The sequence below is a fragment of the Harpegnathos saltator genome, unplaced genomic scaffold (assembly GCF_003227715.2).
Source record: "Harpegnathos saltator strain DR-91 unplaced genomic scaffold, Hsal_v8.6 scaffold103, whole genome shotgun sequence".
Lineage (NCBI taxonomy): Eukaryota > Metazoa > Arthropoda > Insecta > Hymenoptera > Formicidae > Harpegnathos > Harpegnathos saltator.
In genome coordinates this window covers 496772-517695 of record NW_020229877.1, presented here as the reverse complement: position 1 = coordinate 517695, position 20924 = coordinate 496772, and the positions used below count along the sequence as shown (strand labels likewise).

Here is a 20924-nt window from a genome sequence, read left to right as displayed (position 1 = left end):
GGCGAGGTCCTGGCCGTCGGCCGCGTATCAACTTAAAACCTCTCTTCGGGTGGACTCGAGGCTTCTCCTCTTCAAGCGAGCGAGAAAGGAAGCGCGCGTGTTCAAACTGCGCCCGAGAGGCCAAGGGTAGATTTATGGAAATTCGCCGGCCAGCCGAGTCAAAAGGACTTGGCTTGGTCGGAAGGTAAGCTTTCCTCGCCCTTACCCCGCCGTTCTTACCCCGCGCCACGATGAAAAACACGTGAGTGAGACGAGAGCCGATGGCAACGCGTGATCTTTGATCTCGTGCTAAACAGGGGTGGGATAGTCGCGCGAACAAGCCTCGACTATTGTCTTCTTCGTACGTCGAGAGTACACACCTTGATCGAGAGATCATCTCCGTTCGGTTTCGAGGGGAGAAGGAGAGAGAGAGAGAGAGAGAGAGAGAGAGAGAGAGAGAGAGAGAGAGAGAGAGAGAGAGAGAGAGAGAGAGAGAGAGAGGGAGGGAGGGAGGGAAACTGAGGGATCAAAGGTTGTTTTCGAGAAGAGAGTTACAGAGCGGAGGCGTCGGCTTGTTTAGCAGACGAGCGAATCGTTACACGACGATGACGACGGTGACGAGGAGGAGGAGGAGGAGGAGGAGGAGGAGAAGGAGGAGGAGGAGGAGGATGCGCCCGTCGTTCCCGCTGGTTTGCGCGGATAACGGACGATCGTGATAAAGGAAGAGGCCGGTAATTAAGATCGCCGCCCCGAGGCGTATACTTGTCGACGCTTATGCTTGTTTATCGGCACCGCGGTTTTTGCGGCCATCGAGGGGCTGCCGCCTTCCTTCACCCCTCGTCCTTCCGTTGCCTACTCCTCGATAGTCTGCCGGATGTTTTGTAGCGTTTACCTTTCGACTAGTAATTTTAGCGGGCGGTACATTTACCCGCGAAATTTGCCCCGACGGCCGCGCGCCGGCGCAAAGAAACGCGCTCAGCGAGTCGACGCGAGTGATTACACAGCGCGCTCTCGGCGCACTTACGTCGAATTATGCATTTTTCCGAGCGAGCTATCTCTTTTTACCTGCCATTGAGCGAATGAAACGCGCCGCTAGGCCGTGATTCCGCGAGACTCTCGTTAATTTCGACGACGAGCGTTACCTCCGGCGTCTTACAATTTTTCACTCGCTCGACGGTGAAATAACGACGAGCGTCGAGTGACTTCCCCGACAAACGCATCGGCCGAAAAAAGGACAAAAAAGAAGAAAAAAAAATATGCGTCGACGTCGCTCGCTGCGGAATAATTCGCGTTATTGATAATAATCATTCTTTATCGTTAACGGGCAGGGGAGGAAGCCGACGGGCGACGGGCGACGGCGTTCGCGATAGGTCCGCGATAACGCGACGCGGCCGGTCCCCGTCTGTCCGGCGAGAGCGAGAGGAGACACTAAAAAGCCTGTACATGTCTCCATAAATGTTAATTAGCGATCATTACGGCACGCTCTCGCGCCCTGCTTATAACCTTCCGAAGAGCCGCGGGGGCGATCCGACGGAGTCCGAGCTATCCGCTGCTTTGTACACGTCAGCGGGGAAACGCCTAACGAGGAAATATCGTCCGGCAGATGCGGACGATTCAACGGGTCCTGTAGGACATATCCCGTCGTTCCCGCGTCCGTTCGTCGCGTGCCTGCGCCGCCCTGTCATTTCAACGTGTTTCAATTACACGAGAGCGCGTTATACCACGAGACATCGCGCTCTCCTCTCCTCACCTCTTCTCGTCCCTTTTCCGCTCTCTCATTTTCATCTCCGGAGCCTATCGCGTTAGAACGAACGTCCCCTGCACATCGCGCGATACTTCAATTATATAATAACAGTTCGAACTACTCGCGCGCAATCCTCGGATGAACATCCTCGATGCCCGAGGAGAAACGCGAGCGGTCGCGTTGGCGTACCGCGTGCGCCACGCGTGGCCGCGACAGGATGTCTTCGCTTCTCTTGCGATTCGGCTCGAACCTAACCTAACCTGACCGAATTGTTTTTCGCGTCTGGGCGTTTAATCGCGTGTTAGATTATCTCTACGTCGCGTTTAATCGGCGCGGCCAAGTCAATTGAATTCACGCCGCGACGGAGCAAGCGGCGTATTTGCGGGAGTGTTTGCTGTGACTAATCGCGAAGACAACGGTCGTTTATAACGCGGGCTCGTTTGTTTTGCAAATCGGCCGAACGATCAACCGCGAGTCGCGGTGACGGGGCAGGAGCAGGAGGGGGGACTGCGGGCGGGCGGGATCGATTACGATCGGCATGCGGTAACTCGAGAACTCCGGCGAAAATAGAGAGGTGCTAAGTGTGCACGGGCCGCAACAGGTTCCCCGACTTCCTGCAACTCCGCGCGCGCGGCCGCCGCGGGACTAACGGCACCCGCCGTGTCGTACACGTCCAATCAATCGATCACGTCTTTCCCGACGATTTTCTTTTTAATCATATCTCCACTCGATATCGGCGATCGCGGAGAGGTGCCGGCGAGAACACGGCCGAGCGCGCGCGCGTCACTGCATCGTTAACGATCCACGCGTCAACTTTCTCGCTCCATCTCTCTCTCTCTCTCTCTCTCATTACTCTCTGAGAATATCCCGGTGAGTAACGCACTCGGGACACTTGATTCGTGGGAAAGCTCTCGCGAATGATCCGCGCGCCGCGTTCCTGTAATCCGACGCGATCCGGCCGCCAGACTAACGACTGGTCGATGCGATCTCGCAATTACCGTGCGATATCCCCGCCCATGTGGATCGCGACGCGTTGCGAGAGCGCGATGTGTTTGCGGCTCGTTCCGAAAACGCTCGACGCTGGGACGCGTCGAAGTTTGCAGTTTCGCGCCGGCAGTTTTTCACCAACAGCCGCGGAAACGGCTCCGTTTCCGCATCGGTTATGTGCCGAGGGGTGGCCGAGGGTGCGCGCGCGTGCGAGGGTGACTATGTACGTGCGTGCGTGCGTGCGTGCGTGCGTGCGTGCGTGCGTGCGTGCGTGCGTGAGTAAGCGCTTCAATACGAGTTTACGATCCTACTAATATCGGCCTCCTCGGGAGGGGTCCGAAACCTCAAAGGGTCGAGTAATTACGTCTGTTGCTGCCAAACTGTATGCCGGTCGTTATATTCGAGTGCGCGCCAAACTGTGCGCCCGATACGCGCTCCGCCCGTTAATTGCAAAAGACCCGTTCTCGAGAACTTTGCCCGCTGAAACGCGCCTCCTTCGATAATAATTTTTCCACCGCGCTCCGTCGTCGGGCTGGAACCGCGTCGCTGTTGCGAGGCAAAAGTAGCGGGGTCGAGAATTCGAGGAAACTGAAAAAGCCCAAATACCCGTAAGAGCACGGCTAACCGAGCGGTGACGGAACCATAAAACGACGCAAGGAATAAAATCGAAAGATAAGAAATCTCACTCCGATTCTAGCAGCCCGCGAAAAAGGAGGAAGCTGAAGAAAGATTGCTGATTATCGCCCTTGAGCACGCAATGGTGATGAGAAGATCGCAAAGAAGCCTGACCAATTTCAGCTCTCGCTGCGAGTCGCGTCGGGCGGAACGCTCGCGACTCGCGCTGCAAAAGTATCATTAACCGCGCGCGTATTATTAAACGTCATTACTCGATTCCGCTGCGGCGGCGGCGGCGCTGGACAGCGCAGTATTGCTCATCCAATAGTCACGATTACTTTCCGCGCTGATTGACTAATGCGCAGGCCGTTAATGCACATTGAAAATTTCCGGTCGGCGCTGCGCCGCCGCGCCGCGCCGGCTCGCGTCGGCTCCACGCCGTGCATTAATATTCGCCGAAGCGTCGCTCTCGCGCGCTCGCTGCGTATCGCGCGTACACGCACGCAGCCGGCTCGTAGATCGCGGCAGCGGCGCACACGCACACGTGTACAGGCACGAGCTATTATTAGCCGACCACCTGTGCGACCCGAGGCAGTTGCTCTCTCACAATCGGCTGCATATGTCTTGAGCCAGCCCGCTGCTGCTCTCCCTCTCTCGCCCTCCACCTTTCTCTCTCTCTCTCTCGCTCTCTCCTCTCGTATCCCTCTGCTCTCCATCTCTCTCCTCCCCCAGGATCGTATCGATCTCGAGATGGCACCCGGCTCTCTTCGCCGCACCGCGATCGACTATGCGATACCGGTTTCTAGGAGACGAGATGAGCCAATTAACAGCCGCCATTCGCACGTACTCGCTACTCGCGTCGCGAAACGGTTCGGAAATATGGACATGCGAATACAGAGAGAGAGAGAGAGAGAGAGAGAGAGAGGCTATTAATATCCTGTTTAACGGGTGAAACGGGCCTCGCGAGAGCCCACGTATGGAGACAGACGACCATGAGGGTGTATTAATGCGAGGCGTGAAACACGCCTGGTATTACCGGGAAAATGTGATATCATTAGAACGTATCGGTACGATATCGCGATGCAGGCTAAAGTTCAGGCTGCTTCGAATCGGCACCGATCGGCCGATCTGAAAATTTCTATCGCGGCGTGATCGAGGTCGCGTCGTTCTAGCAGAATCACGCGAGACGTTAGACGTTGAAACGAAGTCGAAACGAAGTCCGGCGTGATTTCAGTGATTGAGATTTCGTACCTCTCGCATAAAACGAACGATGATTATCGATGATTTTTTCGCGGGAGGCGTGTTGATGATGCGCAACCGAAGACACACTCCTGCCGTTTTAATTGTGTCATTAAACAATGCTAACGAAATTATCGCGCCATCCATCTAATCCATTAAGCCGACTCGCCGACGCGACCGGCAAGGCTGTCGCTCGCTTTCATTCGCGATTAATTTCCAAACTTTCGTTCGAGCGGTTGCTTTTCACGGGATATTAGCCCGGATCACAAGCCGTTGCACTAAGTATGATAAATGGCGTTTCGTCGCTCGGATGTTCACGCATCCTCCCTCCCATCGCCCGCCACTAATCTCGTATCTCTCTTTCTCTCCCTTTTTCTCTCTCCGCCGCTCCTTCTCCAGAGACCGCAAGTTTCGTCAATAATCGCCGCATCCGGTCGCGTTAGTCATTACGGTCCTTTCTACCGACTGCCTGATAATTGAAATAACCGGAAAAGCGGTAGAGAAAAATGGGAGGAAGGGAGAAAAGGAAAGAGGAGGCCGAGAATGAACGCCCCGTATACATTTTTGCGGCGCGTCATCGATCATGCGTTCGCTTTTTTGCGGGTCATCACTCTTCTCCCCGGAAGATTTCAGAGGAGTGAGAGAGAGAGAGAGAGAGAGAGAGAGAGAGAGAGAGAGAGAGAGAGAGGGGGGATTACTTGCGATATCAATATCGTGAGCACCCGGTTGTCACTCGATCAAGTGCCGACGCTGATTATGCCGAACGAGCGAAAGTATCAGCGCGTGGAGAGGCTTTTAGACATAGAACGACGCTGACAACGACGATGACGAACACGAGGACGAAGAACACGAGACGCAGCTGCGATTTCGCCGCTGCCCGCGTCCATAAAACCTGGCGGACGGGCCGGCGCGGCGCGCGCGCGCGCGCCGTTATTTCAGCCGGACCAAAATAATTGGAGGTAATTCTCTGTGCCGTTGTTTTTAATCGATCGGCCGGCCCTGGCCGCCGATTGTGTCGGCGCACTCGCGTACGCGATTTAATTGGAAAATCCCCGACATCGGGCGGCCGTTCGTTCGTTCGTTCGTTCGTTCGTTCGTTCGCTCGTGCGTCCCTCCGTCTGTCTGCACCTACTGTTTACAAAATCTGATAATAATGTCGGGTTGGCGCATCGACACCATTAACGAGGAAATAGAAATAATGGCGCCGGCCGATAATGATAATGAAGTCGTTAATGTCTTTTCTGGTCGCGACAACAAATTCGATTGCCAGCGATACATTGGCAACTGATTATCGAGAGAGAGAGAGAGAGGGGGGGGGGAGAGGGGGCTGTATCATCGCGTTTAATACGATACATGGCGAGCGCTGAGTGCTCATCGCGTGCCGGGCATTATAACGTTATGAGACTAATATGCATAATAAAAGTATCGCAAGCACAATGTGACGGTAAATTCACGCGTGCGCGCTATTTTTACGCGCACGCTCGTTACGCAATGAACATAATTATATGGATACAATTATGTTCGCTACGCCTCGTAGAGCCGTACATTTCCCGCGCTCTCGTAAACGATCTGATTACCTCGCGCGGTTCTGCTCATTACGATCCGGCGCGGTGCGTTTCTAGTCGCGATCGTAATCTGAACAACACTTTTCCTCCGACTCACGCTGCGTCGTGACGTCACAATTAAGTCGCTGCTCGCGATAAAGCGCGTTATCTCCGACCGCCGGTGGCCGCTCGGCGCAGCAAGCCGGCTTTATCCACTTGGCGAGAGCCGAGGTCGAGCTCGGTCTCTCGAAAGCGACATATTCTCGAATAAAAGCAATTCCATCAGTAAGAGATGAAGAACGAAAATGGACAACAATGCTGCTGGCAGTTGGAACATCGCAGCTACGAGGCGAAAGAAAAATAATGACGTTTTCCTTGCGGATGAACGAGACGGAAGAAAGAGCGGACGGAAAAGAAGGAGCGAAGGGCTAACGCGTGACAGAAGCGCGCGATCTCGAAAGAGCATACTCTCTCTCTCTCTCTCTCTCTCTCCCTCTCTCTCTCTCTCTCTCTCTCTCCCGCCGAGTCTACAGAGTTGTCTAAAGCCGCAATACCTCCGACATTAAGTTAATTATAGCCCGCGCGCTCTAAGAGCCGGGGCTAGGTAGCGCGGCGGGTGTCGTTAACTCTTTTCTAGCAGTCGTGTGTAGTCACGACTGCTTACGATTCGCGCGTGCACTACGCGAGGTACGAAATCACTAATTGGTCGTGCGCGAGCGAGGTGGCGGCTCGACACCACGACGCGTCTCAACGAGAGCCCCGCGCGTACGCGACGCGCGAACAACGCGAGTGTAGAACAACAAGTGTAGCTCGGCGAGTAACGGCGCGACGCAAATGATCCTGCGGGGGACGAGGGCTCGTTTCGGGATTCGCGGCGGTGCGCTTTGATGTCCGCGCTGCGCCGCGCCGCGCCGCGCTGCGTTTACGAGTCGCGGATCCGGCAGGTGGTTAAAGGGGTTATAAACGTAGGCATAACTATGCATTACGACTGGGCATTGCGACGAGACGAGACGAGACGAGACGAGGCGAGCGCGCGGCACGCACGAGTTGCCGCGTAAATGTCCATCTTAAAGCCGATATTTCAGCGTGTCCTTGGGCAGCCGGACGACACTTCTCGGGTTGCGCGGGTCGCCGCGGCGAAGACTCTCCCTGAGGAGGGAATAGTCCAGAAGGCGAGAGAGAGAGAGAGAGAGAGAGAGAGAGAGAGAGAGAGAGAGAGAGAGAGAGAGAGAGACAGAGAGAGAGAGAGAGAGAGAGAAGCGTCATTTATTTAGCGCTCTGGGACAAGCCCCCTTAAGCGCGTAGACAGAATTTACAATTTAAAACATAAGTTGAGATTACAGGGCAGTAGGAAAGTAAGAAGTTTCTATAGTCGGTTTCAAAATCTCAATCGTTGGTTGAATAAAATAAAATAAAATAAAATAACATAAAATGTACATATCCATTACCAGTCGGGTTAGAATGATCTCATTTGAATCTACGCAACACATGATTTTCCGCATGTCAAGTACATGCTCAAGACTTCCGAACCGAGAGAGAGAGAGAGAGAGAGAGAGAGATTTCCCGCGAGAATCCGGGAGGAAATTGCGACCCGTGTTTTGATTCGCGTCGGGATTCCGCACGAAGCGATACTGATTCTTCTTTAACGGGGCAGTATTTTACGAGCGTTCGCAGACTGCTAATTGCGCCGCGCGGCAGACGCCGGAAATGGGAATGAAAAATATAAAAGACTGAGAAATAAATATCAATCCCGTGGCTCGTATGCGCGTGCGTTTCTATCAATCCGAGTGGAGAATTACTTTCGCGAATACACGCGCGATTCCCGCGGGGCCGCAGCGCGCGCGCGCGCGCGCGCGATTCTCGATAAAGTCGAGTGTGTGCGATCAATCGATTTGAGGAGATGGAACTCGCTCTCGCGCGGAACAGCGCGCGGAAAAACGGGATTGGACGAGAACTCGCGGCTAATTTCGCGTTCAAAGCGCCGCGCCAACGTCGCAGCCGGCGCTCCGCGTCGTTCTCGGTGTGCGAGAGAACGCTCTTCAAACGGTCTTCCGGGAGGCTGCGCTGAAACGTCGACAAGGCGCACTCCGCCCTTCAATCGCGCCGTCGATTGAACTGATCGCCAAATCCGAAGGGTGAAGAGCGACGGGGGGGGGGGGGAGCGGGCGAGGGACAGCGCGCACGTGCCGATTTCGCCTTTGATGTTATCGCGCGCAGCGCGGCGCGCCGATAACGCCGGAAAATCGACGTGCGCGATTACGCCGAGCCCGAGCCCGGCTAATTAGGGCCTCATAATTAGTCGCGAATCAACTCGCGGCAATTACGCACGTGCGTAGCGCGCGCTAATTAACGGGGACAATAGCCTTAGTCGGCGGGCCGGCACGAGAAAAAGCGCCGGCATGACGCCGCGCGCAGCACACTTTCCTCTCTCCCCGTGGGGGTACTTTAATTAATCGAAGATACCCGCGCGCTAATTGGAAGGCGAGCCGATAAGGCTCCTCCGCCTCTTCGTCCTGCCGACCTCTTATCCCATCTATCCCCGTGGCCCGTGCTAATTTGTATAGCGATTAATTCGTTTCTCGCTCCGCGTGCGTCTCCTCCTTGAATCTGCGAGTTCGACTCGCGAGAGATGCCGCGCGAACTCGAGCCACCGGTGACGCCCTCACAGGAAATAAGGATACACATGCATGGCGACGCAGCAAGAGAGATCGCCTTTTTTGTTCATGAATACAAATTTATTCTCCTCTCCTCTTCACCCCCTGCCCTTCTCATTGCGAGTCGCCGGGAACGAAGAGAGCGCCGCGTCGCCGATACGACGACGACGACGACGACGACGACGACGACGACCTCGTCGGGCGAAAGTCCTTTCCGAATGCGTCGCGAGAAGCACTCGCGGAGCCGGGCCGGAGGAAAGCTCGCGACGGCGACGGGGGGTTATACGCCGTATAATTAATTAGACAACGCGCGGCTTGTACGCCGCGCGCCGTACCGCGATGCGCCATCCATCATAACGCGCCGCGACATTGATGTATCTCCGTCCGGCCGGGAAAAAGGATCCGGGACGCGATTTTATGTAATCTAAGATAAGTTAACAGCGTGTAGCGCTCGCAAGCCAGCTCGCTGCGGAACGCGTTCCGTCTCTGTCTCTCGCCGGAGAGAAGGCCGACGAGGACGAGGAGACGCGTCGTCTCGTCGGGGCGCGATAGCGATCGACGTCTCGAACACGACGAGCGAGCGCTCTTCTGCAAACTCTCTCTCGCAGTTTGCGCAGTTTCTATCTTCGTCCGCGCGAAACACTCCCCGACATGCGCGCACTTCAAGTATTAATTGCGCGAAAAGCGCGCGTGCGTGTGCGTGTCTATGAATAATGAGCCGCGCGATCGCGCGATGTTTGTTATCTGTTAGGGGCGAAATGGAAGCGCCGCGTCGGCGCGAGAGGTGAATTTTCCGCGGGTATCATTCGTCGCGAGGCGCGCGAAAGCTTCCATTTTCAGCGGTTGTACGCGAAAGCACGGCCGGCGATTGAGTTATCGAGGAGGGACGGTGAAGAGAAACCCAACTCCCAGATGCGTGCGACTTGCTCGGCCGCGATTTTTGCAATTAACGCGACTGATCGCACTTTAATCCACGGACTCGATGAGACGCGGCCATTTCGCGGCGGATTTCAAGCCGAGTCTCTCGCAATGATCGCGATGTCTGCACGCATCGCGCTCGGTATCCGCATCCAAAGTGACGCGACGCTGCTTTCGGAGATTTAAGGGGATGCTGAACGTGAAAACTTGATCGACAGGGAACTGTCGAAATTTGACATTTTTTCTACAAAGTTTACGTCGTCTTAAACGCTTCAGAATTAAATATGCTTTTGCACGATGTGAAAGTACGTACAGAAATTAATTGGAGCGCCACTCAATATGTGACGAAAGCGATAAAAAGTTTTTAAAGTAAAATTTCGAACTGACAGTTAGCGTAATATTTATCTAATACAAAAGTTTTGCAGCTTGTATATATCGAAACTCTCTGGATGCTCCAATGAGGAAAAATTTACAAATCATTTCTAACAACTCAACATTTAGATAGGAAATCTAAAACGATAGGAAAACTTTGCAGAAAAGTTTTAATATATGCAGTTAAGTTTCCCGATAAATATGATAAAGCAGAGCAGAAAAATAGTTCACGACTGTTCTCATTGCCGGCGCTGCAATTTTCCCGCTGATGTGATAACGAATAATCCGAATGTATCCATAAGTATATACATATATATATATAAGCAAATTTCCTGGCAATTGTGTAAAGATTACACATCGCAGTGGATGCACCGAATTTCATATAATGAATATTTCTGGAAAAATGGACAAATGTGTATGTGCCGCATTTTTGACGATCGCCTCTATGTATTATCGACGCTTTGCAACTTCGTTGACGACTTCAGCATCCCCTTAATTCCCGCGCGGGGGACACGCATCGATCGATCGACTCCCCTTCCCCCGGCGGCGGCGGCGGCGCGATATTAACTTTATCGAGGAATGCCTCTCGAATCGTTCATCGCGACGAGCGTTTCGAGTGTTTAAAACTTCTTTATACACTTTTTGGTTTTCAGCGGAGCGCACAATGGACGCGACGGCGAGCTCGAAACTGTCGGATCGTTGGCGGCGTTAAACCTCCCTCCTACCCTCGCCCCGAGAGTATCCCCAGAGTGTCAATGGACTAATCCGTCCCCTCGGCGGCTCGTCATGTGTGCGCGCGGCCGTAGCAGCGACAAAACGGCTGGCGTCGTATTTTTGCGGCGCGATGATCGCGCGAAACAATAGCAGCGCCCGCAGCGGCGGCGATAAAGCCGGAGCGAGGCGGTGCATCCGCGCGCGGTAACGCAGCGACGTAGCTGGGAAATGTTCCCGGAGCGGAACGAGCGAGACACGCCGCGGCCCGCGGCGGTCGGCCCCCTACGTCGACTCGTACTACTTAAAAATGCGCCGACTCGTCGGGCGGACGCTCGCACACGCAGGAATACGTTCCGAGCTGTTCGCGAGCGGCGCGACGTCTCGTCCCGCCGCTCTCGTAGATAAAACCTGTTTTATCACTGACACGATAAAGCGTGTAAAATCTTATAACACGAAACTCGTTTTATCTCTCACTTTGCAGAGATAAAAACCCGTTTGTTTCTCCCCCGCCCCCTCAGCTGCGCTTTCTTGCAAATCTCGCAAGCTACACTCACACAACGAGGTATCATGTGTCTAATGATCCCTAAGTTGAATGTAACTTGATAATTTCTTCTGCCACGTCCCCTTCGCGCCCTCTTCCGTCTTCGCGAGAGCGCGAGAGTGCGGCCCTGCGCGCAGCGCGCGGTAGTTACGGCCGGTGCTCGTCGGCCGAAATTCCGGCCTTTATTCGGCGCGCTCGTCCGTTCGAAACGAACGGCTCTCTCTCTCTCTCTCTCTCTCTCTCTCTCTCTCTCTCTCTCTCTCTCTCTCTCTCTCTCTCGCCACGCGCATCGGCGACGCCTATTGCCGCTGTCGTTCAAAGCGAGCGAACGCGCGTCCGCTGGATACAATATGGGACTGTCCGAGCGTCGCGACGGGAAACTCGCCGCCGCGTTCTCGCGAGGGAGAGAAACGCGTGTATCCCGACACGACGACGCACCGTGTCTCCCTCTCGTTTCACGGGACGCTGCGCCGAGTCGGGCCGACCTGCCAATCAGCCTAGAGAGAGAGAGGGGGGGAGAGAGAGAGAGAGAGAGAGAGAGAGGAGAGTGAATCGCGAGCACGTTCTCACAATTCGCGGTTTTTTCCCGTCGCTCTCGCGCACGACGCGTCGTGTCGAGGCAATAACATACACACACACACACACACATATACGCGCACGTGCGCGCAGATACACACGTATACACGACGCGAGGGAGAGATATTCGTTTTCCCTTTATCCGTCTTATCCGACCGACGCCGGCGCGCTTGTCAGGCGTGTCATATCAGCGAGGTTCCTCTCCGCTGCTCCTCGTCGAATCCCGAGACAGAGAGGCTCTCTCGAGTGGATTCGACGCGAAAGCGGGGCGCGTGGATTATTTGGTTATTTATTTATTTATTCCTTCTGGGGGACAAAGAGGAAAAAATAAATAAAGAAGTAACAAGGGAAAAGCGAAGGAATAACAAATAAACCAGCCGACGAGAATCCGGCGAGCCGTAAATTTCAGCGGTCGCTTAAATGAAATTAATCAAGTATCCGATTGATAATTCGAAGAGAAAGTGTCAGGCTGAAACTTCCGCTCCCTTTCTCTCCTTTTGTCTCTCCTTCTCACCGGCCGTCTTTCTCACTATGAAAAGTTAGACGCGCGCGCCAAATTCAAGCATGGACGCTTCGCGAGCAACACCTCGCGCCGTCGCGTCGTCGCGCGGCAAAGGTGAAGGAGGAAGCCGAATAATTTTGAACGACGCGGTGACTTCCGAGAGCGAGTCTGTTACTCGCGCTCGCTGAATAGCCGCGGCGCAATAGGAAGACACGAGAAAGGACACCGCGCCGCGCGGCTCTCCTCTAATTCATGCTAATTTCAGGGCGGAAACTTTTTGCATCGCTTAATTCAATTAGTTCCGCTCTTTGAATGCGGCGATTAGCATATTAACTCGACTATGCGAACCTCCTGGTTCGCGCGTACACAAAGTCGCGGCGTTTTCGCGCTTCTCTTCTTCTCTCCTTCCTCTCCTCTCCTCTCCTCTCCTCTCTCTCTCGCTCGCTTGTTATTATTCCGAGACCGACACGTCACGACGTGGCATCGGCAATTAGCACGAAAACGTCGCCGCGCCGCGGGAAAAACACGAGACGCGGGCGCGCAAAGCGCGTATTTCGGGATTCAATTGATTACGGGGTGCGGGCTCGCCGCGCGGGCGAATCTGCATAATCGAGTTTTCGAATTTCGAGGGTGGACGCCGCCTTTAATCCAATTGGCCGGTCACCCTCCGTCGCCAAGAAGGTCAATCTACCGCTGACGTAGACGGCGCCGTAATTAATCCTAATGAAGAACAAAAAATACAGAGCACCCTATGTTCGCTCGACGATAAGGAGGAGGAGGAGGAGGAGGAGGAGGAGAAAGAGCGGACGCGCTCGGGATTGACCGAGATTCCGCGAGAGCGAAACTCTGTAATTGCAACCGCGTAATCGCATCCCGGCGAGTCGCGCGCGGCTGAAAGTAAATGCGATTTGCGAGCGTATACCGTTATCGCCGGCGCTCTCTCTTTCTCTCTCTCGTTTCGCGGGAGCTGCGAACAACGGGAGCGGCTGCGTAGGAGCCACTCGCGGATAATTCGGCGGAATCGATCCCCGAAGAGACAGCGAGGAAGGAAGCCCACGAGACAAGATCGATGCTCGAGGGAGCCGGCCAAAGTTGCCCAAATGAAGCCCACTGCTCTCTCGCCGGTGGAAACGGCCAACGAATGTAATGACTGATCGCTCGCGCAAGTTCTTCGATGAGAGAGAGAGAGAGAGAGAGAGCACTCTCCTTTCAAGGCCGTCGCCGCCGCAGGCGTTGTCGGAAAGTCCTCCACCACTATCCGAATGAATAACGTGCGCGCGCGCGTGCGCTTTTGTCCGCCTGTCAGAAAACGTTACATGCTCGCGCGCCGCAATAAGTCGCGCGATGGTAAAATTGGCGCGTGGCCGGAGAGACGACGTTCGCGAAGGAGTAATTAATGTCGCGGCGGCGGAATGAGAGCGCGCGCGCGGACGCACAGCGACGCTCAGTCTCGCGCGCACGGCCAGTTTAATCGGCCGCTCAACGCTTCGCGTCTCGCTTGGATCGCCCGACGCGATCACGTGGGCCTACCAAGAGAGAGAGAGAGAGAGAGAGAGAAAGCGTTATTTCAAACGCAAGAAAGTAAAAAATAATATAAAGAAATTTTGAGTTTACATCAGTTGAAAGAATACGCTAGGTAAGCATGCATAAGAAATGGAATAACATAAAGTAATATAAAAAATTGTATAAAGAAGTAGTAGTATAAATAATGATAGATTAATATAAAGCAACAATTAGGCAGTCGAGGGGTGAAAACGGTCGCAAGTACTGAGCCTAGCACGACTATAAGAGAGAGAGAGAGAGAGAGAGAGAGAGAGAGTGAGAGAGAGAGAGAGAGAGAGAGAGAGAGAGAGAGAGAGAGAGAGAGAGAGTGAGAGAGAGAGAGAGAGAGAGAGAGAGAGAGAGAGAGAGAGAGAGAGAGAGAGGTATTAATAATGCGGTGCGCACTCGCGTTGGTTCGACACTTGATGAAGATTTCGAGAGAGACTAGTTTACATTCGAACATATTAAATGAGGACTTTAATTAAAATAGTGAAATTTGGGAAGATTCAGCTGGAAGCAAGAGCGAAATTGGAACTGGAAGCGACGTAGGTCGGAGGAAGAGAGAGTTGCACTTTTGTAATAATATTTTACATAAAGTAGACTCTCTAGCGTACGCCGCGTTTCCCAAGCCGCGTCCGCCGCCTTTAGATGTCGCCCGACTCCATAAATCGGCGGACGGTATCTAAGAAAAATCTAAGAGAGAGTTGTCTTAATGCCCCGAGATAAGAGCTGTTGCGTCTGTATGTTGCTGACCCGCGCCGAAGGTTATCCGCGAGGATCATTAATCGAAGGGATTTTCCGAGCCGAGGTTTACACCTAAACGACTCGTTATCGCGCGACTCGTGAAATTTTGGCGCGGACGAAAGGAGCGAGGCGACATTTTCACCGGCGGCTTCTCACGCACGGGAGGAGTGAGAGCTGACCGTTTAATTTCAGCCGGAACTCGATCGGGGGACCCGCGAGCACGAGATAATTCGCGCGCGTTGGTATTTTCGAGCGAAAAAGGCTCGTCGAAAACTTATTAAAATCGAGCAAATTGAATCGCCAGCGAAATTGTTACATCCGCCGATTTTTCTTGCTCTCGTTGCCGTTGGTTGTTTTTCGTTGTCTTTCTTTTTTTTATTTCGACGGGATGCCGCTCGTTGCGCCGGGGCAAATTGCATTTCGTGGCTATTGAGCCGGAACGAAGCCGCGTATGTAATGATAACGAACGGCGACGAGCGTGCGTTAACTCTGCGTGAAAGTTGTTTAGTGCGTCGTCAAATGAAATTCATTTCGCGGCGACTCGGAACCGCGCGCGTTTAAAATCCCCCCGCTAAATTACCTCTCGTCATTATATCGCGTATGCGCGCGAGAGCCTTCCATAAAACGCTTTAATAAGAAAGAAAATAAATTGCTCCCCGCTGCTCGGAGAGCGCGCGCGAGCGACCGAGAGTCGCAATTCACGCGCCAGTACGATCGTCGAATCTGTCGTACGAAACGCTGTTGGGAGATGGGCGGGGGCGGGAGCGGGGGCGAGAGGGAATTAAATTGCGCGGCAAAGTATTTCCCGAATTAATCGCTCATCCGCCGACACACGTCTCCTCACCCGAGGGTGCTTCTTTGTCCAGGAAAAATTTCCGCTCCACTCTGGCCCGACGATCTCTCTCTCTCTCTCTCTCTCTCTCTCTCTCTCTCTCTCTCTCTCTCTCTCTCGCCACCCCCGCCGCAGGGGTGGGGACCCTCGGTGACTCGTGAAAATGTTTCGCGTCGCCGGAGAGGAAGAAGAGGGTCGCGGTTAAACGCATGCAAATGCGACCTCACGTGACGACATCGCGAAGGAGTTTAATATCTGCCGCGCTTTATAAAGTCGCCGTGAGCGGCAGAGGATGAGAGAAAGAGAGCGGGGAGGGCTGGGGGACAAGGGTCAAATGAATTTCATTAACTCGTTAGATTTACGGTCGTTGTCATCATCGTCGTCGCGAAACATCGTTAATTTCGGAGTAATCGCCGTATTGGCGCGTGCGGCGAATACAGCGTATCTCTCTCTCTCTCTCTCTCCCGTTCTCACGCTCTCCTCTCCTCCGCGCCGACGGAGAGAGGAAGGCGCGCGCGATCCAATCTACTATGGAAATCCTACGTCGCAACCCCTATCGAGGAAATCAATTACGTCGAATGAATACAACATGAAGGGTATAAAGGGTTAGCCGCGAGTGCCGCGACCGGTAATCGGAGCCGAACGCTACGGGATCGGGCGCGGCCCGAAGAGGGTGAAACCCGGGCGGATCTGATTTGTCAGGAGGCAAGAATCGCCTCCGACAAATCTCGTTGTCCGATCGGACCCCGAGAGCTCCCGTCTGTCGCGCTCGAGAGGCCACGCGAGGGCTCTTGATCAGAAAGGGCTAGAAAGACAGAGGGAGAGGGAGAGGGAGAGAGAGAGAGAGAGAGAGACAGAGAAAGAGAGGTCTCTCTCATGAGCAATTAATTGAAACAAACGGGAAACGGCCTCGGTCAACCGTGTCCTCTCATTCGCGCAGGTTCTCGCTTATCGGCAAATTACCGCGTTTGCTCCGTGAAAATAAAGCCAACTCACCGTCTCGCCCCTTTGAGCGATCAGTCGCTTGGCTATCGTTGTTACGATTCCCGAGGATTCTTCCTCAAGCTTCGAAGCTGTTTGCATTGTACAATAATACAACGAGGGGGATCGACGGATGTTAAGGAGATGCGAGTCACTCACCTTGGCGGGATCAGACTTCTCCGACTGCTCGCTGAAGGTCTGCGATCCCCTCGACATGGTGTTCCGGCGAGGTGTCGTCGTGCCATCTTGCGAGGGGCGCACAAACTCGATTCTGCCACCCTCCACGACGATATTGGGGGCTGGTGGGAAATTTTCTGTGTTACCGACCGTATCGCAGTAGCCCAAAAAGCCCGCTTTCTCCCCGTACAGGGGGTGGATTTGCCTGCAACAGAGGGTAAGAGCTCGCTGTAGGCTCGCCGCAACAACGGCAGATGGTGCTTCCTCGAAGTTGCCTCCAGAGAGAAGTTGCTTCCTATGCTCTTCCGGGGCAGATTCGCGGCTGTTGCGATACGCGACGCGACACGTCGCTCGAACAACTCTATTCTCTCTCTCTCTCTCTCCCTCCCTCTCTCTCTCTCTCTCTCTCTCTCTCTCTCTCTCTCTCTCTCTCTCTCTCTCTCTCTCTCTCTCTCTCTCTCTCTCTCTCTCTCTTATCGCCGGCGGGAATGCGAGAAGCAAAAAGAGGCTCGGCACACGATCGCGCGATTGAAGTTCGGCGACCCTTTTTTCGCTGTCCTTTTCTCTCGAAATTTCTCTCAGATTCGATCGTCAAACTTCATCCCGACACGCTCTTTCCACACGAGCCTCGTAAAATGAAACAAATGTGCAGAAGATCATCAAGCCGATATAAACGAAACGCCGTTAATTAGTCTCCTGGCATCTTCCGTTAACGGCGCACAAGAACTGTACGAGAGACGCAGCAGGATAAAGCGACTCGGGATTCGGAGGGAAAAGATTATATATAAATTGACGCTGGAGAAGCAAATTGATACTGACGAAGCGTTAATTAATATCCTTCGTTTCCTCCGACGACTCCAATCAGACAAGGGACGCCGACGGTCGCGTGGGCGCGTCACACGCGCCGCCGCCGCCGTCGCCTTCTCGTCCAAACAATGCTCGCGAGAAATTTTCCTCGACGAATCTCTCGCGTCTCGCGCATCGGACACGACGTCGCGATGTCTTCAATCGCGTCGTCGACGCGAGATTCCGAAAGACAGAGGGAGAAGGAGCGAGAACGACAGAGAGAGAGAGAGAGGAGAGAGAGAGAGAGAGAGAGATAGAGAGAGAGAGAATGTAAGCTTAACGCGCGTCAAACACGCCGAAGCGTGTTAAAGCGGAATTAAAGTGGCCTCCTCCTCGCGTGCACGCGCGACCGGACGAGCGAACGAAAATGCTTTACACGCCCCATTATCTAATTACATTTCGCAATTAATTCACGTAAGCGGCCAACGGCCCCGGATCGGGACTCGCGTGCATTCTAGCACGACGGCGGCGTCGGTGTCATTGTGTAAGCGGAAAAGTGACCGACTTCGAGCGCGCTGACAAAGGCGATTCGCTCGGAAGACAATTCCCGCCATGGCGTGCTGACGCGCTCGCCGATATTGCACGGACAGATGCATTTGCGTATCAATGTCAATAATCTCGGACGAAGGAGGCGCGGCGGACGCGCGGCGACACGGCGGGATTACAGAGCGAGAAACAGGCCGCCCGCTCCACTTTCGACGATTATAATCCTCGGCCCCTCGGCAGAGTCCGCAGCCTTACGTCTCTTTTCTCTCTCCCTCTTTTTCGCGCAACGCAAATGCGAAACGTCAGCCTCGCGCGAGAGCGGGACTACCGAGGCCGAGAAACTATGCGGGGACTTTGAAGATCGAGCGAGCAAGGTGGAAGCGACCAAGTCCATTCGTCGCGTCTCATTGTCGTCGCGTGTGTTTGACGGAAGCGCGAGCCTCCGAGCTTACGATCGCGCTTACTTTCACCGAGAGAGAGAGAGAGAGAGAGAGAGAGAGAGAGAGAGAGAGAGAAAGAGAGAGAGAGAGAGAGAGAGGAAAAGATTTTCTCCCTGGTGCACACCGACGCGCGTGCCTGGCCGCGACGGGAAATGCGTAAGCTTGGGAAACGGATCGATACGGATTAACCCTTTGAGACACGTATTTTTCAGAAAATCCGAATCACATGAGAATTTATATACGGGGATTTCTGGGGTCGCTGATGACGAATCCGTTATCAGATTTTCGAAATTCAAGATGGCGGCCACAAATATGAAAAATCGCGATAGTCTGGAATCCGCCATCTTGGAAAATGAATTTTAGAATGTGGACTTCAAATTCGTAATCAGCGACCTCGAAAACTAACCAGAGTACAATTTTAGCTGATTTAATAAAAATTCTATGATCCGCCACCTGGAATCCGCCATCTTCGAAAATTAATTTTGGAATTTGGACCTCAGATTCGTAATCAGCGACCTCAAAAACTAACCAGATTACAATTTTAGCGAATTTAATAAAAATTCTATGATCCGTCACCTTGAATCCGCCGTCTTGGAAAATTAATTTTGGAATTTGAACCTCAGATTCGTAATCAGCGACCTCAAAAACTAACCAGATTACAATTTTAGCGAATTTAATAAAAATTCTATGATCCGCCACCTTGAATCCGCCGTCTTGGAAAATTAATTTTGGAATTTGGACCTCAGATTCGTAATCAGCGACCTCAAAAACTAACCAGATTACAATTTTAGCGAATTTAATAAAAATTCTATGATCCGCCACCTTGAATCCGCCGTCTTGGAAAATTAATTTTGGAATTTGGACCTCAGATTCGTAATCAGCGCGACCCAAAACACCCCCAAATCTTGATTTTGAGCGAGAAATTCACTCATAGTTCGCGGAAAATGATTTCTTTTCCGTAAAAATGTGTATTCTTCACACTTTGTTTATTTGTAATAAATGGACAACTTATGCAAAACAGTTTTCAACCTTTCATGTACGTTCCCATATCATATAAGAAGAACAAAAAACGCAAAAGACCCGACGAGAATCTCTCAAATATGAAATACAATTTTATGAAAATGTGACAATAAATAGGTGGTAAGTATACTCGTACCACTCAAAGCCTCAAAGGGTTAACGGAGCCGAGAACGCTTCTGCTGCGCGACGCGAAGAGAGTTTCGCGGAGGGCAAATACACGGAGGGATGTGAGAAGATTTCGACGAGAGGCAGCATCAGATCAGAGACGCGAGAGATTCGTCGAGAGGGCGGTTAATCGATGAGAGAAAAGAATATATTATCCGAGCCGCGTCCGTCTTCCTCTCGCGACGGAGTTCGCGACGGCCTCGCGCCAGCGCGGCACCCACGGCGATTAACGCGCTACTTAGCAGCGTGTTGCGTAATCGCGCTCCGGCATCAATGAACTCACCTGGGCGACGGTATGGGGCGAGGCTTGTCGAGCGCCAGATCAGAGCTGAGGGGCGAGTCGGGTCCGCGGCCGCTGGAAGCCCTAAAGCAAATGGAATTAGCGTTAGTTGAATTAGTATTTGGAAGCCGCTGGCTTATCTAGAACTATCTCACGTCCGACGTCAAGGTTCGATGTTCTGCGACGATTAATCGCGAGAGTCACGCGCGTGGCGTGCGATAATAAGGCGGAGGATTTTCATGGTTTCGCGATGAGAGATGTCCGGTCGCGCGAGAACCAATCTTAGCAACTCCGCGCGCGCGCGCGCGCGAGAATCTCCTCAGAGATTCTCGTGATTAGAATGAACCGCGAAATTACCGCGAGCCAAAATACGGTTGAAACGTCGGATTGATCGGAAACGGAAAGAAACGTTCCGCGGCGAGGGGAAAAAGAACGACGTTGTCTTCGCGAGTAATCATTTCCTCGTCACGTTCGCCGGCGCTTATTTTTCATGCAAATGACTCGACGCTCGTCAATTAGACGCGTCCCGATTCGCCGCTTCTCACCGTCTCGTCGGGGGGGGGGGGGGAAGGGGGACGACGCGCCATCCTCGCGTATCCTCGGCACTTTCCATTTCGACTGACAACGTAATCGCGACCTCTCCGACGAAACCGAACGAGCCGGCTCGAGTGTTCGCGCCGTGGATTTACATCGGCTGATAAACGATTAGGGGGAGAGAGAGAGAGAGAGAGAGAGAGAGAGAGGACCGTTAGACTCGCGTCCATAAATCCCGCGTGAATGTGCGAGTCGCGGAGAGAGACGTGCTTTCGCGAGTGAATCCAAGAAACCGCTCGGCTCGCAGCGGGGAGTCCGGCGCGGAGAGAGCGCGCTGAAAAGTCGCGCGGAGCCGAGAATGTCGCTGCGCCGTTGCGTAATCGCGCGCTGCACACTTCACACGCTGCACCGACGCACCCCCATTCGTCCCCGAGCACTCCAACTCGACGATCCCCGGGTGGTACTTCGATCGCACGAGAGAGCTCAAGTTTT

General features: G+C 53.4%; 1 protein-coding gene across 8 annotated transcripts in view; it reads right to left on the bottom strand.

Annotated features, from left to right (window-relative positions):
• The window catches only part of LOC105188067 (uncharacterized), a 245184-nt gene that overhangs the window by 127173 nt on the left and 97087 nt on the right, over nucleotides 1-20924 (bottom strand). For all 8 annotated transcript variants that reach the window (XM_011149315.3, XM_011149317.3, XM_025298990.1 and 5 more), the window contains 2 exons: nucleotides 19902-19982; nucleotides 16644-16866 (listed from right to left, as the gene is read on the bottom strand). In XM_011149315.3, the coding sequence (XP_011147617.1) occupies nucleotides 16644-16866; nucleotides 19902-19982 (304 nt within the window). The remainder of the gene's footprint in view (nucleotides 1-16643; nucleotides 16867-19901; nucleotides 19983-20924) is intronic.